This window comes from Podarcis tiliguerta (assembly GCF_965153285.1).
Source record: "Podarcis tiliguerta genome assembly, chromosome: 8".
NCBI classification, from domain to species: domain Eukaryota; kingdom Metazoa; phylum Chordata; class Lepidosauria; order Squamata; family Lacertidae; genus Podarcis; species Podarcis tiliguerta.
In genome coordinates, this window is record NC_139541.1 from 67689130 (window position 1) to 67714208 (window position 25079).

At 45.7% G+C, this 25079-nt stretch overlaps 3 protein-coding genes and 1 long non-coding RNA gene across 7 annotated transcripts in view; 3 read left to right on the forward strand and 1 right to left on the reverse strand.

Annotated features, from left to right (window-relative positions):
• RPA2 (replication protein A2) overlaps nucleotides 1-25079 on the reverse strand; it is a 160705-nt gene that overhangs the window by 10667 nt on the left and 124959 nt on the right. The gene's annotated exons all lie outside the window — the stretch shown is intronic.
• On the forward strand, nucleotides 4-14096 carry SMPDL3B (sphingomyelin phosphodiesterase acid like 3B). Of its 4 annotated transcripts, none has more exons than XM_083455544.1 (9): nucleotides 4-319; nucleotides 1415-2390; nucleotides 3797-4010; nucleotides 5137-5234; nucleotides 6708-6851; nucleotides 8283-8455; nucleotides 10133-10313; nucleotides 11658-11791; nucleotides 13146-14096. In XM_083455544.1, exons 2-9 carry the CDS (start codon nucleotides 2255-2257, stop codon nucleotides 13515-13517), a joined length of 1452 nt encoding a protein of 483 aa, XP_083311670.1. In that variant the 5' UTR covers nucleotides 4-319; nucleotides 1415-2254; the 3' UTR covers nucleotides 13518-14096. The 4 variants fall into 4 exon arrangements, with proteins under 4 accessions (XP_083311670.1, XP_083311669.1, XP_083311671.1 ...); XM_083455543.1 differs by having other exon boundaries at nucleotides 42-319; nucleotides 2170-2390; nucleotides 3794-4010; XM_083455545.1 differs by having other exon boundaries at nucleotides 42-319; nucleotides 2170-2390.
• Nucleotides 14616-15972, forward strand: LOC310684884. The gene is made up of 2 exons (XR_014514927.1): nucleotides 14616-14652; nucleotides 15004-15972. It is a non-coding gene; the product is annotated as an uncharacterized lncRNA (long non-coding RNA).
• XKR8 (XK related 8) lies at nucleotides 17154-24129 on the forward strand. Its single transcript, XM_083455645.1, has 3 exons — nucleotides 17154-18320; nucleotides 19299-19489; nucleotides 21138-24129. Exons 1-3 carry the CDS (start codon nucleotides 17998-18000, stop codon nucleotides 21908-21910), a joined length of 1287 nt encoding a protein of 428 aa, XP_083311771.1. The 5' UTR covers nucleotides 17154-17997; the 3' UTR covers nucleotides 21911-24129.

Below are 25079 nucleotides of genomic sequence, written 5' to 3' on the forward strand. Positions count from 1 at the left end.
CGGAGAAGCGCGACGCTGCAGGTACTCGTGCGAACGCCAAGACTGGCTTTCGATGGCGGCGGGCTAAAGCTGTTCAAATCGGTGGCTGCCTCTTATGCGCACGCTAAAGCAATATGCAAAGCCTACAGCGTTTCAGGAAGGCAGGTGCATCATATGCCTTCAGAGTAGACCATTGCTTATTAATTACTCACCACAAATTTCAATGTAGGGGTGGGTGGGAGTTAGAAAGTTGCATTTGCACAACTGCACTTCACCCCGCGATTGCATTTGGACTGGTCTGGCATGATTGATTCGAGGCTTCATGACTCAAGGAATGCATGTGAGTAGAGTTCCTTGGAGCACTTTTGCTTATCCATTCGAACAAGCCAGGATTCAGCTATTAGCTATAGGTTTTTATTGCATTGCACACCTAGATACTACGGTTAACATCTGGCAAGCAAGTGGGGATATGAAATCATTGTAGAGAGTCTTGTGGCACTTTAAAAATTAACAAAATCTATTCTGGCATGGGCTTTTGTGGGCTACTACAGTCTAAAGTGGAATTGTAATCAGTAGGCTGTCTTTCTCCAGGGTTTGTCCTTTTCAGTGCAGACCCACTGAAATCAATCAACATGGCTAGCTTAAGCCCATTCATTTCAATAAGTCTGCTCGTGGGTAGGACTTGACAATACAGCTCAGCGGGTTCAGAGGGAAATGAAATTCAGAAAAGCACAGATAGTGATCATTACATAGTTAATGGCTTACTTAGAGGTCCTCCTGATGTTGACAAACCAAGTAACACCTATGAAGTGCTGAAACTCCTTTGTCTAGGTTCAGTCCACAAGTCCATTGAGCCTCCTGATTCAGTAGCTTCACTTTGCAGCCTCCTTTAGGAATTCCTTTGTTCCAGAATCGCCACTTTACAGAGTGTCCTGGGAGAATGAAATGTCTCCCACGCTGTTTTTTTGGATATTTTTATTCATTAAATTTATATCCCACCCTGCTTCCCAAAAGAAGCCCAGGACAGCAAACAGTTCTGTAATTACACTTACACATACACATACATGAAATAAAAGCGTATTTTAAACACCTGAAAGCTATTTAAAACTTCTAAAATCTATTAAAAACATATTAAAACATCTAAATACAACACAATAAAACATCTAATACAAATTTAGGAACAGATGCATCCAAATAATCTGTCTGGGTCTCCCAAAAGAAAAGTTTTCAGCAGGTGTCTAGAGGAATACCGTAGTGATGCCTGCCTAATATCAAGGGGCAGGGAGTTCCAATGTACAGGAGCTGCTTCAATAGACTCCTTAAAAACTTGCCAAATTCTGTTATTTTCCCTGTTTCTTTTTATTGTTGTCTTCATAACAATCATGTAAAGAATACATTACAATACAATAATCTTTATTGTCATTGTCCCATACAGAGCAATGAAATTGAAAAAATCTACATCAGACATTCAAAAACTAACAAGCCTGCTATCCCAGCTATCCCAGCCTGGTTAACCCCTTAAAAACTCTGATACCCCATAATTAAATACAATATACTCCCATAGAGACCACCTTACACTGCATTTAAAACCAAAGTTGCATTTGGATAGAAACAGTTTCTCAGGCAGCTAGTCCTAGTCTTTATAACCCTGTACCTTCTTCCAGAAGGCAGAAGCTGAAAGAGATCATTTCCGGGGTGCGCACTATCCTGCACTATCTCTGCAGCTTTCTTATGACACCTGGAAGCATAGATTTGATCCAAGGTGGGAAGAGTGCACCCAATAAAAAGCAAGCATTAAATAGGTCGGGTACAATAACAGCAACCCAGGTTCCTCCCTGCCAGTAAAGTTCACCTGAATTTGCATATTCTTGACGTAGAGAGGAAGGGCCACAAAGCTTGAACTTCCACTCTCTGCCATGCCAAGCTGGCCTTTGTGCCAAGAAATTAGAAGCGAGCCAACTCTGCCCTGCTGAGTCAGCAATGTATTTCAGCGACTGAAGCCCCAGAGTAGGAGATTCCAAAGCAACGCAGCTTGAACACATTTCGAGAGTTCCTTTGTAAGATGACAGCGGGACCGGCTGCCAGCTAGCTAGCTGCCTCCTTCAGCGTCCTAGTGTACACCTTTGGTAAAAGCCTGCAAGTCTCACACACCTTTTTAAAAAAAAGTATTGCAAACCCTCTGCTAAACAGGAAGATACAGTTCTGAATCAGAGCAGAGTTGCTGCAGCAGCAAAAGGAGCCTGTGAGTCAGAGATCTGATAGAGGCAAGCCTGAAATGGAACCGGCTAACTTTCCCCAGAGCTGCGACTACAGGCGTGGAACTTCAGCCAGGGATCGCTGGCAGCGGAATATGGGTCTTTTGGGAGTCCTGTTGTTCTTGATGCACTGCAAAGCCGCAACCGCTGCCTCAGGTAACTTACCCTTTTGGCTGCACAAGTTGGTAGTTTGAGAGGAAGCAACTAACCCGCGGGGGATTAAGGGAAGAAGGTAGGTTGGTTGTTTCACAGTTAGGCTGGACAGCCATGGCACTAACTCCTGGTTGCGCAGAGCCAACCTATGAGGTTTTGCTGCTTGAGGACAAAGATAAGGTTGCGCCTCTCACACCCATGTTTTATGTAGGGATGGGGGGTTGGAATTTGGTTTTTTTTGCATTTTAATGAGAAATTGCCCAATTCGCACTACCTCAAACCCACAAGTGAACTGATACACAATTATCTTTTGAAATTCATGCGCATCTGAATTTTACAATGCAGTTCTCCAACCCGATTGTGTATACTGCATAAAAATGCATCTGTTAGGAGAATGTGTGTATTCAAATGCATACATAAAAAAGCTCACAAAAATGTATTAATTTAGGGGAAATTGCTTGCAGAAATCTGTATATGAATCAAAGCTGTGTAGATGAAGAGAAAATTGCATTAAAATGCAGATAATTTATTGTGGCCAAAGTTGATGGGCACTGGATCCCTAACAGAACCAGAAGGGTGGCAGGTCCCCCACACCTGGTATAGCAGCTAGTCTATTTTTTTTAATTGCTGTGTTGTTTTATTAAGGGATTGGTTTATTGCACATTTAAATTATGGATGTTTATGTTTTAATGCATGTGTAATGGGGCTTTTTAAACCATTTAGAAGCCTATCATGGCATGATAAATGAATTGATAAATAATAATAGTTTGCCCTCTGTCAGGGAGCTCAGCCTGTACTTTGGTCTTCTTTTAGCAGATCATCTTGCAGAGGAAGGAGCTACAACTGTGCACCTTGCACAACACAAAAGCTCCTCCCCCTCCCCAGAACAGCTGGTGGGGAGGGGAAGGATCTAGTGGGATGGATGAAATCTGGTGGTGGGCTGGATATGGCCCAGGAGTGCATATTCCTGCTCTGGATTTCACTAAGCACTTCCTAAAGCAAAAGCGGAACCATTTCATGAGGCTATCAATGGCTGGATCTACACTGATTATAAAACGCTATACAAGCTCTCAATGCAAAATCCTATTGGCAATGGATAACTGCTCTACAGTGCCATCTGGTGCCACATGTTTATAACACGGTTATAACGATATAATTGACGAGTGTAGCTGAGTCCAATGGCTCTCTACTAATCCTGATGACAATATTCTGCCTCCACTGTTGGAGGCAGTAGACTCCTGAATACCAGTTTCTGGAAACCATGGTGCAAGGGTTCGGCTGTTGCTCTCAGGTCCCACAGGTACTTGGTTGCCCCGTGAGAACAAGATGCTGGACTAGATGGGCTACTGGCGTGATCTTGCAGGGTTCTTAGGTTTCTTTTTTTAAAAAACACCTTTTGTCCTTAGCAGGTTATTTTTGGCACATCACAGACCTTCATCTGGACCCACAGTACAAAGTGAGCCCAGACCCCTTGAAGGTGTGTCCGTCCGCTGGTGCCCAACCGGTGGCCAATCCAGGGGCTTGGGGAAATTACTTGTGTGATGCTCCGTGGATTCTTGTCAACTCTTCTGTTTATGCTATGAAGCAGGTCCTCCCGAACCCAGACTTCATTCTCTGGACTGGGTAAGGAAGCGCTTGTGCATTGTTGTTTTTTTGCCATAAACAAACCAAATATGGCTTTCTTCTTTGCCATTTCATTGCCCACTCAAGTTTGGCCAACCTTTGTATAAGCCAGGTGTGGAGATCCTTTGCCCTTCCAGATGTTGCTGAATTGCAACTCCCACCACTTTAACTCCCACTTTAAATGGGCATGGCTTCCACACACAAAAATCCTGGGAACTGTAGTTTGTTAAGGGTGCTGAGAATTGTTAGGAGGCCCATATTCCTCTCACAGAGCTACAATGGTCAGAGTTCCCTGCGAAGAGGGACTTATTGTTAAGCCGCTCTGGGAACTGTAGCTCTGTGAGGGAACTGTTGTTTGGTCGTTTAGTGGTGTCCAACTCTTCATGACCCCATGGACCAGAGCACGCCAGGCACTCCTGTCTTCCACTGCCTCCCGCAGTTTGGTCAGACTCATGTTTGTAGCTTCGATAACACTGTCCAACCATCTCGTCTTCTGTCATCCCCTTCTCCTTGTGCCCTCCATCTTTCCCAGCATCAGGGTCTTTTCCAGGGAGTCTTCTCTTCTCATGAGGTGGCCAAAGTATTGGAGCCTCAGCTTCAGGATCTGTCCTTCCAGTGAGCACTCAGGGCTGATTTCCTTAAGAATGGATAGGTTTGATCTTCTTGCAGTCCATGGGACTCTCAAGAGTCTCCTCCAGCACCAGTGAGGGAACTAGGGGTCTCCTAACAAATTTGTCCGCCCTTAACAAACTACAGGTCCCAGAATTCTTTGGAAGAATCCATGACTGTTTAAAGTAATGTCATTGTGCTTTAAATGCATGGTGTGAATGTGGCCTACTAGTTATGACGTCTACCTATTACCTTCAGGTATTACCAGTTGCTGGGGCTTATTAGTGGAAGGGGGCTATTGCCCCCATCACCTGCTTATGGGTTTCCTGTAGGCATCTGTTTGGCAACAGAATATACAAAATAAATTTAAAAAATAAAATAAAATAATGTTGGGCCAGATGGGCCTTTTGGTTCCTCTTATGTTCTTAATTTGTTAACTCCTCTACATCTATCTAGGGACCTGACTTTTCCCAGTATCTCTGTCCTCGAACCCAATAGCCTTTGTGCTGTTTTCCAGAGACGACACTCCTCATGTAGCTGATGAGAAACTGGGTGAAGATACTGTGCTGGAGATAATTGAAAACCTAACCAACCTGATCAAACATGTATTTCCAGGTAGGGTGTGCCAGAGCAATTGGGCAGTAAGAAGGCTGTGCCAAGAAAATAATAATCCAGAAACAGAAGCAATGGGTTTTGAATTGCAGGAAGGAAGATTTAAGGCTGGCGAATGTCTTCAGTCTCCTACGTGTTTCAACAATGGAGCCAAACTGTGGAATGTAGTTCCTTGAAGAGTGTCAAGAACAGGCAGGGCTGAACCCATAAGTGTAGGTAGGGTTGTGTATATTCTGTATCAGAAAAATTAATAAATTCAACCCCAAATGATTCTATGATCCAGGTAGTTATTTTACGGGGGGGGGGGGCATTTTTTCGGTAAAGGTAAAGGGACCCCTGACCATTAGGTCCAGTCGTGACCGACTCTGGGGCTGTGGCGCCCATCTTGCTTTATTGGCCGAGGGAGCCGGCGTACAGCTTCCGGATCATGTGGCCATCATGACTAAGCCACTTCTGGCGAACCAGAGCAGCGCACAGAAACGCTGTTTACCTTCCCACCGGAGCGGTACCTATTTATCTACTTGCACTTTGACGTGCTTTCGAACTGCTGGATTGGCAGGAGCTGGGACCAAGCAACGGGAGCTCACCCTGTCACAGGGGTTCGAACCACCGACCTTCTGATCGGCAAGTCCTAGGCTCTGTGGTTTAACCCACAGCGCCACCATCGTCCCACCTGCGTTTTTCCCGTAGTGGCCTGCAATTCCCTTGTAGGTAATCTGTTGCAGGTTGACAGAGCCAAACCCTCTTCTTTCTCTTTCTGACACTTCCTTCCCCTCCCATTTTTCATCTTCTCACTTGCACCAGAGTAAGTCAAGGATCACCTGCAGCCCTAGATATTTAGATCCCAGCTTGTTCCCATTAATTTCTTCCCACATTGGAGTGACAACCAGGATTTACATAAGCCTTTCTTGCTGCACTCTTTCCTTACTCCCTGTAGCATAGTCGTGTGTCAGTTGAATCGTCATGATAAACCATGGTTTGTACTAACCATTGTTATGAACCCATGTCGTGGTCTGAGCCTGCAGGCTCAGAGCTGCTTGCCTGCTTTCTTCTTCCATCTGCTCAGAGCCCTGCTTCAGAAGTTCATAAATGCAGTCCGGTGTCCATGGTGCTCTTAATGGCCCTTAACCATGAATTCAGACAGACCTGCAAACCACGGTTGGCCCAAACTGTGATTTGTAAGCCAGCTTCAAACCATGGCTTGATATGCTGGTTTGGCAGCCCTCACACAAGCTGCCATTTGCCAGCTGAATCAAGTAGATATAGTGTTTGCCTCTGTTGCATTCTGCCTGACATTATGATTTTAGGACAATGTTGTAATGTTAATTGTTGTAAGCGACAACAAAGCAGGTTCCAGATAGGGCCAGCATTGAGCTGTTTGTTCTGCAGTCACCTCCAGCCTGTTTGGATGCAAAAACTCTTCTCTTCCTCTGCCTCTAAACCCACTGCACTGTTGTTTTCTTGTATCCCTTCCAGAAACTCAGGTCTATCCTGCAATGGGCAACCATGACTTCCACCCCAAAAATCAATTTCCAGCTAAGGAGAATAGGATCTACGATGTAACTGCAGACCTATGGCGCTCCTGGCTCAGCAACAGCTCTCTGCAAACATTCAGAGCAGGTCCGTGCTAGATCCAGTTGAGGAACTGATGCGGGTCATGGGAGGTTGAAGAGGGATCCAGTAGGTCAAAATGAAATGCATCCATTTGTGCAGGTGACAAGAAAACCAAAAGATCACAAGCAGGGGGATGTCAGAAGCTGCTTTGTATCAGGCCAGATTATTGCCTGTCTAGCTCAGTATGGTCTACTCCAGGGCTTCCCAAACTTGGGACTCCAACTGTTTTTGGATTGCAGTTCCCACCATCCCTGGCCACTGCTCCTGCTAGCAAGGGATGATGGAAGCTGTCCAAAACAGCTGGCGACCCAAGTTTGGGAAACTGGTCTACTCTGATTGCAGATGGTTTGGCATGATACTTATCTTCACCTGCTACCTGATCCTTTTAACTGAAGATGTCAGAGAAGTGTTGTAGCTCCATGGTAGAGCAGACCTGCTTTGCACACAGAAGGCCCCCAAATTCAATTTCTAGCGTCTCCAGGTAGGCCTCATGGGAAAAACTCCAGCTCTGAAATCCCAGATTGCCATTGCCAGTCTCTATAGAAATACTGAGCCAGATGCGCCAATAGACTGATTTCAAATAAAGCAGCCTCCTATGTGTATGATTGAACCTGACACCTTCTGCATGCAAAAGCCTGTGCTCTGGCATTGAGCTATCACAGTTTTATTCCATCATTTTTTTTTTGTCCTGGTGGGAACAGGACCTTTTCCTAGGTTGGACTACAACTCCCTTCATCCTTGAGTATTGACGATGTTTACTGGGGTTAATTGGACATGGAGCACCACATCCGGAACACCACCGGTTCTCTATCCCTGAGAATCTAGATCAGTGTTTCCCAAATTTGGGTCTCCAGCTGTTTTTGGACTACAACTCCCATCTTCCCTAGCTAGGCCAGGGATGATGGGAATTGTAGTCCAAAAACAGTTAGAGACCCAAGTTTGGGAAACACTGATCTAGAACAGGCATAGGCAAACTCAGCCCTCCAGATGTTTGGGGACTACAACACCCATCGTTCCTAGGTAACAGGACCAGTGATCAGGGATGATGGGAATTGTAGTCTCAAAACATCTGGAGGGCCGAGTTTGGCTATGCCTGATCTAGAGGGTAGCTTATCTTCGGTTCCGTATAGCTTCCATCTCTTTGTTTTGTGATTGATCCAGTTGGTTAGTATCTATTTGACAGATCAGTAAGGCAAGGTGTTAAAATTTCTGTTCACTTGTCATAGACATGTGCTAATCTGCCCATTCTTCAAAAGACAGTTTGATGGCTTTTCAGCAAAAATAGAAAAGGCATTAATTAAGAGAGTTCAAACCTTCTTTAGGGAAAGCCAATGTTGATTAAAGTGATCTGTTACTGCTATAAATGTATAGTGCAAATGAGATGGCATGGGGAACACAACAAAACTAGATGGAACCGTGTTATTGGTTGTTTTGCAGGTGCTTTCTACAGTCAGATGTTATCTGGTCTTGGCCCGGCAAGGCGAATGATTGTCCTCAACACAAACTTGTACTATGACAATAATAATCAAACCAGCAGCCTAGAAGATCCAGGAGGCCAGTTCCTTTGGCTGGAAGACATGTTGACCAAGGCAGCAGAAGCAGGAGAAAAGGTTCCTTAAACTTGCCTTATTATTTACAGATTACTAAGCTTACCCAGTTGAAAGCTGCATGACTGGTGAAGGCCTTACTACAGATTGGTCACAGAAACAGTATCAATCAGAGTTTTTTTTGGGGGGGGGCAAGGTTGCATGATATCAAGTATTATAGATTGGGCTCAAGGGAAAGTATTAGGTGAAATGAAGCAGGCGCCATTGTACTGGGCTGTGACATATATTCAGTAAAATCTGTGTGAAATATAAATTTCCATCCCAGATACTTAGAACTGTGGCATGTGTCTGCTGTAGCGAGGCTGGCTCCAGGTTTCAGGGGTCTGTCAGCAAAGTGACCTCTTAGTGGGCCCTCTTGTCTGTTTGTGGGCCCTCTCAGGCTTATCTGGCAAGGCAGGTGCCCGCACTTGAAGCAATACTACAGGCAAGACCAGGTAGTTGCGTTTTGTCTCATCGTTATTTCCCACAATGCCTTGGAGTGGTGCTACTGCAGGGCATTGTGGGAGATGAATATGATAGCTAGGCCCAGCCAATCAGCAGAGCTTCTTGTGCTGAGGCGGCCATTTTTATAACAGAGGACCAAGGTAGGTGTTAGCAGCAGGTCTTATTTGGAGTGCCAAGAGCTCCCCAAGGATGTCAGGTGCATTTTAGATAAACTGCTTTGAGATTTCTACTGTTGTTGTTTAGTCATTTAGTCGTGTCCGACTCTTTGTGACCCCATGGACCAGAGCACACCAGGCACTCCTATCTTCCACTGCCTCCTGCAGTTTGGTCAAACTCATGCTGATAGCTTCGAGAACACTGTCCAACCATCTCGTCCTCTGTCGTCCCCTTCTCCTTGTGCCCTCCATCTTTCCCAACATCAGGGTCTTTTCCAGGGAGTCTTCTCTTCTCATGAGGTGACCAAAGTGTTGGAGCCTCAGCTTGAGGATCTGTCCTTCCAGTGAGCACTAGGGCTGATTTCCTGAAGAATGGAGAGGTTTGATCTTCTTGCAGTCCATGGGACTCTCAAGAGTCTCCTCCAGCACCATAATTCAAAAGCATCAATTCTTCGGCGATCAGCCTTCTTTATGGTCCAGCTCTCACTTCCATACATCACTACTGGGAAAACCACAGCTTTAACTATACGGACCTTTGTCGGCAAGGTGATGTCTCTGCTTTTTAAGATGCTGTCTAGGTTTGTCATCGCTTTCATAGTAGAGACTTCTACTATGTAGTGTGTATATATATGTGTGTGTGTTTGTATATATTGAAAAATATGTATTTTTTATTGTAATGTTTATTAACACTGTAGTTAGCAGGCAGCATCTTAAAAGAGACATTCTCACTTCTCTCCCACAGAGGAAGGAAAGCTTCTTCTATGGTTGTGCCTGTTACCCTAAACGCAAAGAAAGCCTCTTCTTGCATCAGACATATGGCTTTTCCCCTTATGCAAATGTATGCTCATATAATCAATAAACCCATATGATTAAAATGTCAGCTCTAGTTTTCAGCATTTGAAAATAAATGTGAGGGATCACTATAATTCCGCTTGCACAGATGAGGCTAGGAGGTTATTTATTAACCTATGGCTACTTGGTGGGCGTATGGGCTGTACAGGAATGTATTGCCAAGCAGGTCCTACTGCTCTGTCCACTTGGACCTTAGCATGTTTTTCTCCTTCTCTCCTTCTCTTTACAGGTCTATATTATTGGGCACGTCCCTCCTGGCTTCTTTGAGAAGAAACGGGGCAAGCCTTGGTTCCGAGAACACTTTAACCAGAGATATACTGAAATAATTCAGAAGCATCATGGAGTGATCATGGCACAGTTCTTTGGGCATCATCACACTGATAGCTTTAGGATGTTTTACAGTAACACAGGTACATCCCCCCCTGATGCCATAGCTCAGTGGTAGAGCATCTGGCTTGCCTGCAGAGGGTCCCAGGTTCATTCCTCAGCACCTCCATATAGGACTTTGAGAGACTCCCATAGGAAACCTTGGTGGGCCACTACCAGTCGGTGTCGGCAATACTGAGCTAGATAGACCAATGGTCTGACTCAGTATACAGCAGCTTCCTATGCCTACAAGTTCAGATATCCATTGTAGGCTATCAGGTTGTTTTTCCACTGCTTTTCAATAGGACCAGGATAGGTTTGCATCAAAGATCCAGCATGCTTTGGTGAAAGTCTGCTGTGCCCCCTTGGATCTGCTGCTCCTTTTCACCATTTTCTTTTCATTTATTTTATTTGTATATCGCTTAACTGCAAATGAAACCTCGAAGCGGTTTACAAAAAAATAATGATAACATATACACCAGAATAATCAGTAACAGCCAAAGTTTGAAGCAAGTTTTAAACAATTCAAAATATAATTAAAACCAGCAGTTTAAAAGCACAAATGAGAATAATAATTTAATGCCATTCCATGGACATTGCTATTGTGTTTTAAGCTGGAAGTGAAATAGCGACTCTGCTTCTAGACGTATGTAAACAAAAACAAAGAAAATCTGTAACGAACTGGGCACTCCAGCCCCAAATCCTGGAGAGGGCCAATTTTCTTTGGGACTGAAAAGGGTTAAATACTTCACCTTGCTGCAGTCTCAAGCATGATTGCCCCAAGTGGCAGGGAGGGCAGAATGAATATAAGACAGTATTAGTTTGGAATGCAAGGGTTAAGGTGATAGAGTTGTTTTGGAAAGAGGAGTTGCAGACCATAAAGAAGGAAATGGCTACAGCACTATCTAGTGGTACCTCGAGTTAAGAACTTGATTCGTTCTGGAGGTCCGTTCTTAACCTGAAACTGTTCTTAACCTGAGGTACCACTTTAGCTAATGGGGCCTCCTGCTGTTCTCATCCTGAAGCAAAGTTCTTAACCCGAGGTACTATTTCTGGGTTAGCGGAGTCTGTAACCTGAAGACTCTGTAACCTGAAGCGTCTGTAACCCGAGGTACCAAAGTACAGGCAATTAACTCCCTGTATAGGCTGAAGCAGCTGTACAATGGGGTTGTCTACACTTGGAAGAAATGGTTGCAGTTCTTCCATTGTGTAATAAAATAAAATGAAGTTGGAGCTCTGAGCAGGGAATACATGGGAGGAGGATGTTTCGATCACTATATCCTGCCGGCACCTCATTAAAAGAGTGACCAGAACATGCTTGTTCCACCCCAAATACTCAGTTGTTGGGAAGCAGTCTAATTTAAGTTTAATATTGCCTTTTCTTCCAGGTTCTCCCACCAGCGTCATGTTTTTAGCTCCAGGAGTAACACCATGGAAGACAACCTTACCGGGCGTGCACAATGGGGCCAACAACCCTGGCATCCGGGTCTTCACATATGACCGTGACACACTGCTGGTGAAGGTAGGGGGCACCGTCATTTGCTTGCGTTTGTCTCTAGTAAAGCAAGTGCTCATGTCAAGGGTGACCTGACAATGAGGCCATGGAGGGAGAGCATTCTGGCACAGTTATTAATCCTGCCCAGTAAAGACCAGAGAAGTGGAACAGCCTTCTGCAGAGATTGGCTGGGACTATCTTTTGCCCTGGACTGCATTACATAGTGCCAGCAAGGCAGTAGATACCATGAAGACAGCCGCAGCTGGCACAGTCCTGCTAATGTGGGCTTTTAATTACCTTGTTTCTTGCATTAAAATAAAATGTTATTTTTAATTACTTGTTTTTTTTAAAAGCACCTGCATATTGCAGCAGACACCATCTTAGAAAAAGGTTGTTGGTGTGTATATGTTTGTTGAGTGAGATAGAGACAGGGAGATTTTTTTATTGTATTTTATTGTACAGTGGTACCTCAGGTTAAGAACTAATTTGTTCTGGAGGTCTGTTCTTAACCTGAAACTGTTCTTAACCTGAAGCACCACTTTAGCTAATGGGGCCTCCCGCTGCCACTACGTGATTTCTGTTCTCATCCTGAGGTAAAGTTCTTAACCCAAGGTACTATTTCTGGGTTAGCAGAGTCTGTAACCTGAAGTGTTTGTAACCTGAAGTGTTTGTAACCCGAGGTACCACTGTAAAAACTTTTAAAACAATAATGGCAGCCAACTTCTTATTTTCTTTTAGCACAAAGAACAAACAAAGCAGCTTAGGATAAATACTGATAACATAAGAGTGTTTTTTTGTTGTGGTTTTTTTGTTTGTTTGTTTTTTTTCAAGGCTAACCATAGCCCCTAGTCCAGTAAGCCCTTCCAAAAGTTTCCATGAGTCTGAGGCAAGGAATACCTTTTCTAAAACGATGCCTGCTGATTGTGTACGTTCTTGTGTTTTAAAGAGTTCAGCATTTAGTCGGTCAAAATAAGTTTAACCAAATACAGTGGTGCCTCGCAAGACGAAAAGAATCCGTTCCGTGAGTCTCTTCGTCTAGCGGTTTTTTCGTCTTGCGAAGCAACCCCATTAGCGGATTAGCGCTATTAGCGGTTTAGCAGCTATTAGCAGCTATTAAAGGCTTAAGGGATAAGCGGATTAGCTGCTAAAAGGCTATTAGCAGCTTAGTGCCTTAGAAAAAGGGGATGGGGAGCGGAAAAAAATTGCAGCAACTCGCAAGACATTTTCGTCTTGCGAAGCAAGCCCATAGCAAATTCATTTTGCGAAGCACCTCCAAAACGGAAAACCCTTTCGTCTAGCGGGTCTTCTGTCTCGCGAGGCATTCGTCTTGTGGGGCACCACTGTACCCACCTTTGACCCAATGTCTTCTCTTCCATTTCAGGAGATGGTAACTTATTATTTAAACCTCACGCATGCTAACATGGGGGCCCCGAAATGGGAGAAAGAGTACAGCCTAACAGAAGCTTTCCAGATCCCAGATGCTTCCGCCCACTCCATGCAGCTGCTGGTGGAGAAGCTTGAGAAAGACCAAAGCTACCTACAGAAATACTACCAGTATAATTCAGTTCAATACGACCTTTCAGACTGTGATGACGCCTGCCAGACCGACCACATCTGTGCCATCAGGGAGGTCGATTTTGCAAAATACCACCAGTGTATTCAAGCCAGAAGTGCTGCAGCAGTGCCTTCAATCCCAGAGTTGGGTCTTCTGTTCTTCTGCTGCGTGATGGGGCTTGTTACTCTAGGCCTTTGAGAGCCTTGAATGAACCATGATACGAGCATGGGCACCCGGCTTCTACACAGAAAAAGCACAGGATGTGACCACTGCCACAGGCCTCAGCATCCTAAGGAGATCACCCTTCTTGGGGTTTGGGTTTTATTTGTTTTGGCAAACCTAGGATTGAAAGTATGCATACAAATGGCTGACTATTGGCGCTCACCTCCTTCCATGGGCTATTGGACCGTCTGAGCACAGAATTATGACAACATCATTCCAGCGCCAGGCAAGATCATTTTAGCAGAATAAGAAACAAAGCTTAACGTGGTCTCCTCTCAGAAGGAGTTCCCAAAGGATTTCTCCAACTGGGGGAATGGGCAGTAAAATGGCAAATGGAATTCAATGTAAACCAAGCGTAAAACGATGCACAGTGGGGCAAAAATGTCTAATTTCACATGTATGCTTTTGTGCTCTGAACTGGCACTGAATGACCAGGAATGAGTACTTGGGTCATAGCGGATAGCTCAATGAAGACGTCGTTGACCCAATGTGTGGCAGTTGGGGGGGGAGTGAATTCCACGCAAGGGGTCATTAGGAAATAAAATTGTCAATATTCTACTGTTGTCATACAAGTCTTGTGGTGCGACTGCTGCTTGGAATGCTGCCTGGGGAAAGTTCAGAAAAGAGGAAGTTAAATGATCATGGGAATGGAACAACGCCTATGATGAACGGTTACAGCATTTGGGGCTTTTTGGTTTAGAGAGAAAAGAAATTAAGAGGTGACATGGCAAGAGGTGTATAAAACTATGCATAGTGGGGGGGGGAGTGGGGAGGGGGGGGACATCCAGTGATGCTGAATGTTGGAAGATAACAGAAATAACTTCTTCACACAACACATAGTTAAACTGTGGGATTCGCTCCCAGAAGATGTAGTGATGGCCACTAATGTGAATGACTTAAAAAAGATTAGATGGACTCGTGGGTGATGAGGCTATCAGTATCTACTAGCCAGAATGGCTATGTTCTACCTCCACGGTTCGGGGCGATACACCTCTGAATGCCAGTTGCTGGAAAACACAAGTGAGAAGAGTTGCTGTTGCACTCGGGCTTTCCACAGGCATTTGGCTGGCCAAATCTGCTGGATTGGATGAGTCTTGGCCGATCTAACAAGGTTCTTACATACAGTGGTGCCCCGCAAGACGAATGCCTCGCAAGACGGAAAACCCGCTAGACGAAAGGGTTTTCCGTTTTTCAATGCGCTTCGCAGGACGAATTTCTCTATGGGCTTGCTTCGCAAGACGAAAATGTCTTGCGATTTTTTTTCGCTCCCCACCCCCTTTTTCTAAGGCACTAAGCTGCTAATAGCCTTTTGGCAGCTAATCCGCTAATCCCTTAAGCCTTTAATAGCCGCTAATAGCCGCTAAACCACTAATAGCGCTAATCCGGTAATAGGGTTGCTTCGCAAGACGAAAAAACCGCTAGACGAAGAGACTCGCGGAACTGATTCTTTTCGTCTTGCGAGGCACCATTGTACTTAAAAACGTATGTGGGACACCTGTTTACCCTGTGGGGAGTATACTATGGTTCCCAGGATTTGGGAAGCTATGTGCATTAAGCCCAAGATGATAACCAAATATATGTCCTGAAGCTCCTAAGAAAATTTGAGCTGCTGTGTCCTGTACTATCATTTGAAGTTTTTGAATACTTTTAAGTCCTCTGGCCTTGAAATTCTGCTGTGCACAACTATTCATCTGCTCCCTATTTATTTGTTGTTCCTGGATAACTAGATAATATCCTCTCCCAGCAAGCCCATAACACCATTAAGTCCAAAGTCTAAAATAACCTAATTGCACCACTGCCTATGCAACAGGGGTGGGGAACTGCGTCCGCCTGGTGGGCCGGATTCTTATCTTTCCCTGCCCAGGCCAGGTTTGGCAAATGGGTGGAGCTGCCCATAAATCACCTGGCATCATGATTCCACATGACCTGTTTTTGTGGTGCTTTGAAGCCCTGGCAATCAGCAGAACACCAAAAGGAGAAACCTCCAGGCTTGAAGGCAGTATTTGCACCATACATTTAAGAACATTTAAAGCACACAACTTCCCCCAAAGAATTCTGGGAATTGTAGTCTGCTAAGGGTGCTGGGGGTTATAGTGAACTAGGGTTCTCATGATTCTTGGAAGGGATGCACTTTGAATTGGCCACTGTTAAGACCAGTATGCTGGACTAGATGGGCCATTGGCATGAAACAAAAACTCTTATTATGTTATGTTATCTTGTTCTAATGGTGTGTATGTAACTAACCTGGGAGTAGTCGGAACACAAGGAACAAGAGAGTGTAAGAAACTAAAATGCACATCTCTAAAAGCTAAATATTATTCTATTCAGCAATGTCTGTAATATATATGAAAATTAATATTTGTCTGGTAATCGAAACTAAGAAAACAAATACAAAGAAGAACAAGCGATGGCCTTGTTTCTGGGGAATGTATCAAGAGTGCTGCCTACTAAACATGTGATAGAAGGGTGTGCCATACAAAGTAAAGGGGAAAGTGCCAGTTTTGTTTTGTTTTTTAACATGATGCATTACTCTCTCTAATAACAAATGTAGCTGGTAAGTGCAAACACAAATGGAACCAAAATGGAACCATGAAGGAACAAGAGGGAGGTGTCCAAATGCTTGGGTGAATTCTGAGGTTAATAGAAGGACAATTTTTAAAAAAGAAGCAAACTTAAGAGTAAAATGAGGATGGAGCATGCTCAGTAACCGTGGAATATTGTGTCAGAAGGGAGGGGTGGAATGTAGAAGAAGAGTTTGGATTTGATATCCCGCTTCATCACTACCCAAAGGAGTCTCAAAGCGGCTAACATTCTCCTTTCCCTTCCTCCCCCACAACAAACACTCTGTGAGGTGAGTGAGGCTGAGAGACTTCAGAGAAGTGTGACTGGCCCAAGGTCACCCAGCAGCTGCATGTGGAGGAGCGGGGAAGCGAACCCGGTTCCCCAGATTACGAGTCTATCGCTGTTAACCACTACACCACACTGGCTCTCCACATGTAGTATGTTAGAGGACATGGCTGGCTGGCAAATAGGCCTGGAACCACATGGATGGGGCATAAATTAAATAAAATTAGAGAGCGAGCAAGCAAGAGAGTGAAGCACTCCTGCAAGGTGAAAATACACTCTAATATTTTGTTGCAGGTTCCACTTGTACATTTTAAAACCCAAACCTTGTTTTTTTCTCATCGCAGAAACTGCATGTTTAAAGTCCAAGTCAAAGGGTATGTATTGCGACATCTTACCACATAGGCTTTTGCCTCCAGCCATTTCCAAACCAGACAAGACTAAGGAAGGGCTTTTCCTACAGAGCAGTGTAGCAATTAAACTTTTGGGATTAGGACCCCAGATGGGATTAGGACCAAATGTGTGGTCCCTTCCAACTCTACGATTCTTTGAGTTTCTGTGTACACTACCCTCCGTTAAATCAAAATATACACTTAAAAAAATAAGGAAAAAAACCCATTGACATTTCGTTCCAAGTACAAGCAACTTGATTTTTATTGCATTTTATTTTTTAGAGGTTGTAGCAATAATGCAGTCAAAATGAAGATATGCACATGAATGCTTCACATAACGGAATCTCAGCTAACGGAGCCATGACTTATCCTTTTTTAGCCTGGTGTGTGATTTCCCCGAGGCCAGTTGCACAAGAACCAGCAAAACAACCACGTCTGTTCAAGACTAGACGGCGAGTGGGGCCCTGGAGAGAGAAGAAGGCCTGCCCTCTTGCTGGGCGGGTGATGGGCGTGCTCTGTCCCGCTTGCTATGCCGCCTCCCAGCCCAAGGAGGCTCGGCCCGGCCCGGCCCAAGGAGAGCTTGGAAGCCGGTAGGAGGTGGAGGCAGCAGCCCGCTCCGTCTGCAAAAGTTTCTGGTAGGCCTGGAGCGCGGGAAGAGACGAAAAGAGGAGGAGAAGGAGGAGAAAGGCGGGCTGACGGTGCCATGGCGATCGGCCGGCAACCTACTCAGAGCGAATCCCCTTCCGTCGTCGAGGAAGGAAGGATCCTGCGCGATCCAGGGCTGCGGAGGAGGAGAACTGGGGAGCATGTAGGGTCAGCTAGCCGCGGGGAAGCCGTCGGAGGAGGCGGAGCAAGCCGGACATAGCGGCTCACAGAGACGCCCTCGGAAGAGTCCAGGAAGGAAGGATTTCTTGGAAGTTGTAGGGGATTTTTTTAAGGGGGGAGGTTGTCCCTGGAAAGATCGCTTTCCTGGACCCTATACCTCCCCCAAAAGACGACTGGGAGGGAGACCACCCACGTGAAAGAAGGAGACATTAGGGCAAGCCTTAGTTAAATTGCTTTACTTGATTTTAGGAAAAAAATTTGATGCAATTGAGGTGGGGGACCTTTGTCCCTTTTCTAAGTGACTAGCAGCAGCGAGGTTGCAGACCGCCCCCTGCCCCCTTCGGGGTTGGCACTAGGGACCGCAGACCCACTTTGGACCTGTTGGCCCCAAAACCATGGCATGGTCTGGCTGTGGTCCCAGCTGCAATGCACCTTGGCCGCCTCGGTACCGTTATTGGGACCTAGCTTTTGCCTTGATGGGCACGGCTGCATTTCTGGTGGACCTGGGCGCTGACGCATGGGTGGCCGCCAGCTACTTGAAGGCCGGGCACTACCACTGGGGTGGGCTGGTGCTGGGGCTGTTGGCCTTGTCGTCGCTGGCAACGCAGTTCTTCAGCTGCGCCTGGTACTGGAGTGACCCCCCAGACTTGATGGAAGCGCTGCCCACACGGCGGACCCTCCTTGTGTTACACATCCTACAGCTGGGCTACCTGTACAGGTAAGGACAATCAGGGATGCTGTGTCCCTTGCTGTAAGGTAATCGGGGAGCAAGGACCGTGAAGTTCCGTGATAGGATGTGGGAGGCCTCTTTTCCTAGGAGCAAAGCCCCCCGCCCCTCATTTAAGTCTGTTTTTAGTTTACGGAACCCAGCAAAATAATCTGTGATTCTATACAAACATAAGTTTGGAGACTGGGCTACGCAAGGAGGATTGATCATACCTCCTAGAATGTAGGGTGATTAGAGTATCTGTTAATCAGACAAGTACTACAAGTAAAATATCGGCAGGTGAGGTCTGCAATAAAATGCTACAGTGTGGTGTGTCCTGTTCTGTGTTCCACACAATCCCCTTCCCTTCCCAGTTTCCATTTCCCCCCAACAGTCAATCAGCATTCCATGCTCACTGAGTGTGATCATCCTCATTTAACTTATTTGGATAATAATAAATTATTATTATTATTATTATTATTATTATTATTATCATCATCATCATCATAGTTTTTATATGCCACCCATCTGACTGGATTGCCTCAGATCAAAAACCCTGAGGGTTGTTTTCACCTATGCAAAAGGTTGTGGGGTTTTTGTACTTTTGGAAACCTCGGGGTTCCCTTGAGTCTGCTGTCGGCTCTTTCTTTCGTGTGGGTGGTGTCACTCCAAGGAACTGAACTGTAGGTAAGTGTCTTGAATCTCTCACCGCTCACTGCTTGAATCTCTCATCACTCGGAGATTGGGGTGGCATGCAACAACATTTATTGCATTTTTATGACCCGCCCTTCTCACGAAGATCTTTCCTGTTTTTTAGCCTCACAACAACCTTATGAGGTAGGTGAGGCAGGGAGAAAGAGAAACTACCCCAAGGTCACTCTACTGTATGTGAGGATTTGAGCTGGATCTCCACAGTCTACCCGCCACCCCCACATTGGTTCTCCTTCATGACCCACCCTAAGAATTTTGTGTCGCCTTCCCTTTGCGCAGGTGTTTCTATGTTCTGAAGGTGGGCTTCCGCGTATGCCGGACGAAAGCAGACAAAGATATTGCTTATGCTGTTTTCCTGTCACATGACATCAGCTTCTTGCGCCTCTTTGAAACCTTCCTGGAAAGCGCCCCTCAGCTCGTCCTGGGGCTCTACATTATCCTATGCACGCAGAAAGCAGAAATATTTCAGGGTGAGTGTCCATCCAGAAGGGCGCAGGATAAAGGACTGGTTTGTTTGGTTCCAAAAGTTTCCTTGTGTGGTTTGTGTAGCTCGTTTCAGTTTAAATCCAATCAGAAGACAAGAAAAGGCTATTAAGTTCCCACTGGTCCAGCATCCTGTTCTCTCAACCAGGTGCCTGTCTCAAACCATGGCTAAGAACAGGGCAGGCCCAAGACATTTTGCTACCTGAGGCAAAGAAGAAGATGGGCCTCTCTCCCGTTTCATGTACAGAATACAAACGAGCTGGAGGAAAACTATGAACTGAGGGCAACAGACTAGTGTTTAAAGCCCTAAATGGCTCAGCCCCCAAATATCTGAAAGACGGCCTTCTTTCCTCTCAGATGTTAAGATCAGCAGAGAGTGAGTGCCCTCTTGGTAGTCCCTCCATCCTCTGGAGTTTGTGGTGGCTTGGTGGCAAGAGAGGGCATTCTTTGTGGTGGCCCCTGAGTCATGGCATTCCCTCCCCGCAGAGGTGTGTTTGGCACCTTTATTATACAGCTTTTGACACTCGAGAGGTATATTTTAGGACCCACTGTAATCGTGATTCTGATTTGTTTTTAAAATGCTTTTACTGTTATATTTTATGTCATTATGGCCTGCCCTGAGATCTTATGGTGAAGGGCAGGTATTAAACAATTTATTTATTTAAAGATAAACAAATAAACAAAACATTCCAATGAGGTCACCCCCACCCATCTTGCTTTAACACCCCAACCCACCCTGCTGGGGGCAACCTAAGGCATGTTGCTGAGGCAAAGGACAAGATGGCATCTCCCATTCCTTGTGGAGAAGCTGGGTGGGTGGGCAGCTGAAGCATACTTCACACCTGAGGGCAACAGACCAGTTTAAAAGGTACAGAGAAAATAGGACCACCCAGGTGACTTGTATACATCACATGCACTAATAGCAAAATTATTATTTATTAAATTTATATGTCACCCTTCATAGGAAGATCAGAGGGTGGTTTACAGTAGAAAAAACACAAAATGCATAACATAAGAACAACGCCTCACTAATACACTATTTTAAAGGCCATAAATATCCATTTGTTGGCCATTATTTTTGGCTGCTTCTGCTAGTTCACACTGTCTATGAGATAAGGGCAGCATATTCTCTTCTCTTCCAGCTTAATTTTTTTAAATCCTCACAACCACCCTGCAAGATGGGCCGGACTGAGAGACAGTTACCAACCCAACATCACATAGTTTGGTTTAGGGCACTAAAAACCTGTCCCAAGACTACAGGAGGTTATGGAAGTGGCCGTCTGTCGTGGATACTTTCGTTGATATTCCTGCATTGCAGGGGGGTGGACTAGATGACCCACAGGTCCCCTTCCAACTTTACAATTCTGTGGTTCTATCAGTGCCCTCTGTACACTTTGCCACCCACCCTGGCATCTCACATTTCGACAGATATCACCCATGTAGTTTCAAATGCATCCTTTCAGTCTTAAGGACTGGATTCTTACTATTTTTACACGCAACTTGAGAATGTCAGCAGGCCGCATGTTCTTCCTAGTAGCACCAATGCCTGTCTTTGTGTAATGTGAATTTGATTGGTCTCTTCCTCAGGCTGTTCCTTGTGCCTACTGCTCTCTCTCTGCCCTCCTCTCATTTCAGTGCTTGGGATTTGCACCTCTTTCCTGTGTATCGCCTGGGCCCTCTTGGACTATCACCAAACCCTGCGCAGCTTCCTGCGGGAGAAGCACAAGCTGGGCCGCCGGTCCTCCACCATCTACTTCCTGTGGAACTTCCTGTTGGTGTGCCCTCGCATCCTGTGCCTGGCGCTCTTCGCGGTGGTCTTTCCAAGCTACGTTTCCCTCCATTTCCTGGCGGTCTGGTCCGCCATGTTTCTCTGGGTTACGTTGCAAGGTACAGACTTCATGGAACGTGCTGCCTTGGAGTGGCCTTATCGGGCTGTGGTGGCCGTCATTCTCTACTTCTGCTGGTTCAATGTGGCCGAGGGGAAGACATGCTACCGCTCTGCAATCTACTACACGTTCCTCTTGGTTGACAGCGCCATCCTTGCCGTCTCATGGCTCTGGAACACCGTTCCCTTGAACTATGACTCCCACCTTGCGGCGCATGCGCTCTACGCAGCCCTGCCCTGCTACGTAGCCGGGATCCTTTTGAGAAGCGTCTACTACAAATGTTTGCACCCTACTTTGCAGGCTGCAGTCCCGGTCACTGGTGATGAAATGGACAATGGAGATCTAGCCGGAAAAGGCGTGCCAGCTTTCCGGCAGCTGGTTGTACGAGGACACGGTGACCAAGAGGCTATACGAGGACATGTCAACCGTCGGGCATATGGACTTGCTCAAAGCTTCTTTGCTGGCGCTTCCGAGGTTGCACAGCATCAAGGAAATGGGACTCTTGGGGACAGCTGTTTGTGAGCCCAGCTATATGCTGTGTCCCATGTGGCCAAGCCTTATTACTAGAGAGGCGAGAGGAGTTCTGGGCTGTGTGTACCCATATTTTGGTCTGTACCTGTCAAGATGATCCCAGGCCTGCCTTTGAACATTATTTTTTTTATGTAAGAGTTTTTTCTAGCTTCGCGGGGACATCATACAGGGCAGTGGGGTTGGTGGGAAGATGGTCAATCCCACCATCATCATTTCTTTTTTCCATATGGTGTCCTTCTTATGGCTGGGGTACACAACATGTTGCCCTCTAGATGTTATTAATCCAGCAAACATGGCCAACGGAAGGAGTGATGGGAGTGGTAGCCAGCAACATCTCAAGGGCACTACGTTGGCTATCCCCGCTCTAAGGAACTCATGTCATCACATGCTGACCTTCACAGGAGTGTTGTTGGCCCCATTGCAACTCATGCATCACCTGGGGTGGGGGCACAGATACATGTTAAAGCTGCCTCCAGGATCACCAGCATGGGCTAAGCCTAGAAGGTGAAGTCAGGAACGTGGTTTCTATGCTTCTTGGCCAGAGGTGGGTAACCTGTGGCCCACCAGATGTTTCTGAATTACAGCTCTCAGCATCCTTGGCCGTGCTGGCTGGGGCTGATGGGAGTTGGAGTCCACCAACAACACGACTGCTATAGGTTATCCATCCTTGCAGAGGTTCATTTCAGATAGAGGTTATGGTTGCTACAGCCCACTCTTAGAAAAAGGCACCCCATCCTGTTTCTTTTATCTCCTGTGACACCCCATATTGGCTTGGAAGAGTTGTATGTGTGCAAGTCATCCCTCAGCCTGCACACCTGGTGCATTCTTCATTGTAGCATTAAAGGAGAGGAAACTACAGGGGAAGACTGGCGCTGACCTCCTCTCTGTAGCCAATAGGCTTTATTTCGTCTCTTCAGGAGACAGCTCAAATAATATTGTAAGCTTCATTGCTTTAGCTGTCCCTTGATTGAGTCAGGTGCTATCTATGCAATGCCATCTTAGCCATCCCTTGTTGGGAAACTGACTCAGGATCCTAGAACTTGAACCTTGTTAGGCCGTAGTTAATTAGTTTCTAATGCACTTTTGGAGTCTTTCCTTCCTTCCCTTGCTGGTTCCTCTCTTATGTTCTGACGTTCTTGTCCCATTCAGTGACTTAAGCCCTTAGCTTCAATGAAGCTTCTACTTGCTGCTGGCTTCATGTCGCCAAATGGCCCGTTCTCAAAGAGCCGGTTCCATGAACAGCCCTACAAACTGAGTTTCTTGGCACACCAGTCCCAGATTCTTCTTTATAGGAGCCACAAATATGTGCCCTACATTTCTAGCTGGAATTGTTCTCCCTACTCACTTACCTGATGTAGTTAAAGATAAAATGCGTCTAGTGTTGTTACAGCAATGTGTTTCAGGTGTGCAAATTGTTGAGCATGATTATTGGTTTTTTTTTAAAAAAACTGATCTAGGGTTCAAGTGCAAGCAGATTTTTTTATTCAGCTGGCACGTTAGTTATCTCCTGTATTTTCTTTTTCAAGCGAAAAGCAGCTTTGGGAGGCTGCAGGTTTGGGGGGAGGGATAGTGAAAAAGAGAGGAAGAGGCTGCTTAATCCTTTCCTCCTCAGCCGTTTTTCTTCTCAAACTTTATCCCAACCTGCTTTTTCACTCGTAGGGGAAAGGATATGGGTATTGCGGCACTGAACCTCCCTCTCACATTCCTTCCCCTGACTCATAGCCTCCTGCAACTGTTTTTCATTAAAAATTGGATGTGCCTTTCGTGCATAACTTCAGCCGTATTCCCGAGTTATTTGGGTATAAAGGGCACTCACATGTTGAAGCTGGAGCAGGGCTGTGTTGTGGCGCCACCCTCAACATAACATCCCTGGGGTAGGCCCCTACTCCCATGTCCTTGCAATCAATACAGTTGATGGATTGGCAAAGGAACCCTTATGCATGAGCACCTGCGCCTGTTTAGTGGGTTGGTTTGAAGACATCCATGTGTTGGTAGTGCGTGTTTGTGTGTGGGGGGGGGTTAATCTGAGGGTGTGCCATCAGCAGCAGGGGCAAGCAGCACAGCCCCATTCCTTACCCACTGGAATGCCCAACACATGAGTAACGCATGAGCTGAGCTGTTGAGTTTGGCCTTCAGTTTAAAGCTAGTGTTAACTTATTGACATTGTTGAAGTTGTTTAGAAGAATAAAGCGATTCAGTTCTTGTTCGAATCTTGTTTTATCAGCAGTTATGTGAGAGGAGCGCAATCCCAAAGCATGCTAATTTGCAGGATTTTGAAGTGCTTCCACGAACCACAGTTTGAGTAGGCTTCCGTCTTCCTCTGTTCCTTAGGTAGCTGCTAGGTTTAGTGGATTTTCTTCAATTAGCCGCACCATTTGCGAAATGTTTGACACGAGATTTACTTGGGCAGAACAGCAGCAGCCCACAGAAGTGGAGTCCACAGGCCTATAAATCATGCAGGCTTCTAGAGAGGCATTTGCTTGCCTTAGCTTTACACATGCGCAGAAATGAAGCCACATAAGCAAAGTTGCAGTCAGGTATCTAGGCAACGACCTTATCAGAAGACCAAAAGTAACTTCACAGGGACAGGCTTGAGGAAGAACAAGGCCATAGATTCCTCTATTTGTGACAGCAAATTCCTCCACAGCTTCTTCACAGACATCACAGCTCTTTTACAACACCCAACATTGTATTCATGCTTTGTCTTACTGCCCGTACACCTTAGGCTATCTAGGGATAAATACAGCAACATGTTTTCCACCACACAGGGATGACAGTTGTTTTTTAACTGGGAGCCCCACTAAAGCATTTCCCGCTACCCAGTCATTCTCTCAGCTTTTAGTCACGTACAGCATGCATTAAATTGGCTATATTGATAAGCATGGAACCAACTTATGGTTCAATCCCTGCTTGCCTAACAACAAATCTGCTGATACCATTTTCTTGTGGGTAGTGCTGTTTTGGCTATGTTAAGGCTCCATATTTGCAGAATGACTTCACCGTTAGTCTGCACAGAATGTGGAGGGAATGAGCGGAGAATATTTTCTCTCAGAATACTAGAGCATGGGGTCTTCCTATTGTAAGAACATCAGATGAGGCCTTGCTGAGGCTGCCCTGTACTTTATCTCTCTTGAATCTTCCAACCTTTAGAGGTCCATGA

What these genes read in the sequence shown, in the direction of transcription:
- SMPDL3B (XM_083455543.1), top strand. Translation starts at nt 2,255, where the DNA reads ATGGAACCGGCTAACTTTCCCCAGAGCTGCGACTACAGGCGTGGAACT. An exon ending in GACTTCATTCTCTGGACTGG is followed by an intron (nt 4,011 to 5,136) that starts GTAAGGAAGCGC and finishes GCTGTTTTCCAG; the next exon opens with AGACGACACTCCTCATGTAG. An exon ending in GATCAAACATGTATTTCCAG is followed by an intron (nt 5,235 to 6,707) that starts GTAGGGTGTGCC and finishes TATCCCTTCCAG; the next exon opens with AAACTCAGGTCTATCCTGCA.
- XKR8 (XM_083455645.1), top strand. Translation starts at nt 17,998, where the DNA reads ATGGCATGGTCTGGCTGTGGTCCCAGCTGCAATGCACCTTGGCCGCCT. An exon ending in CAGCTGGGCTACCTGTACAG is followed by an intron (nt 18,321 to 19,298) that starts GTAAGGACAATC and finishes CCCTTTGCGCAG; the next exon opens with GTGTTTCTATGTTCTGAAGG. An exon ending in GAAAGCAGAAATATTTCAGG is followed by an intron (nt 19,490 to 21,137) that starts GTGAGTGTCCAT and finishes CTCTCATTTCAG; the next exon opens with TGCTTGGGATTTGCACCTCT.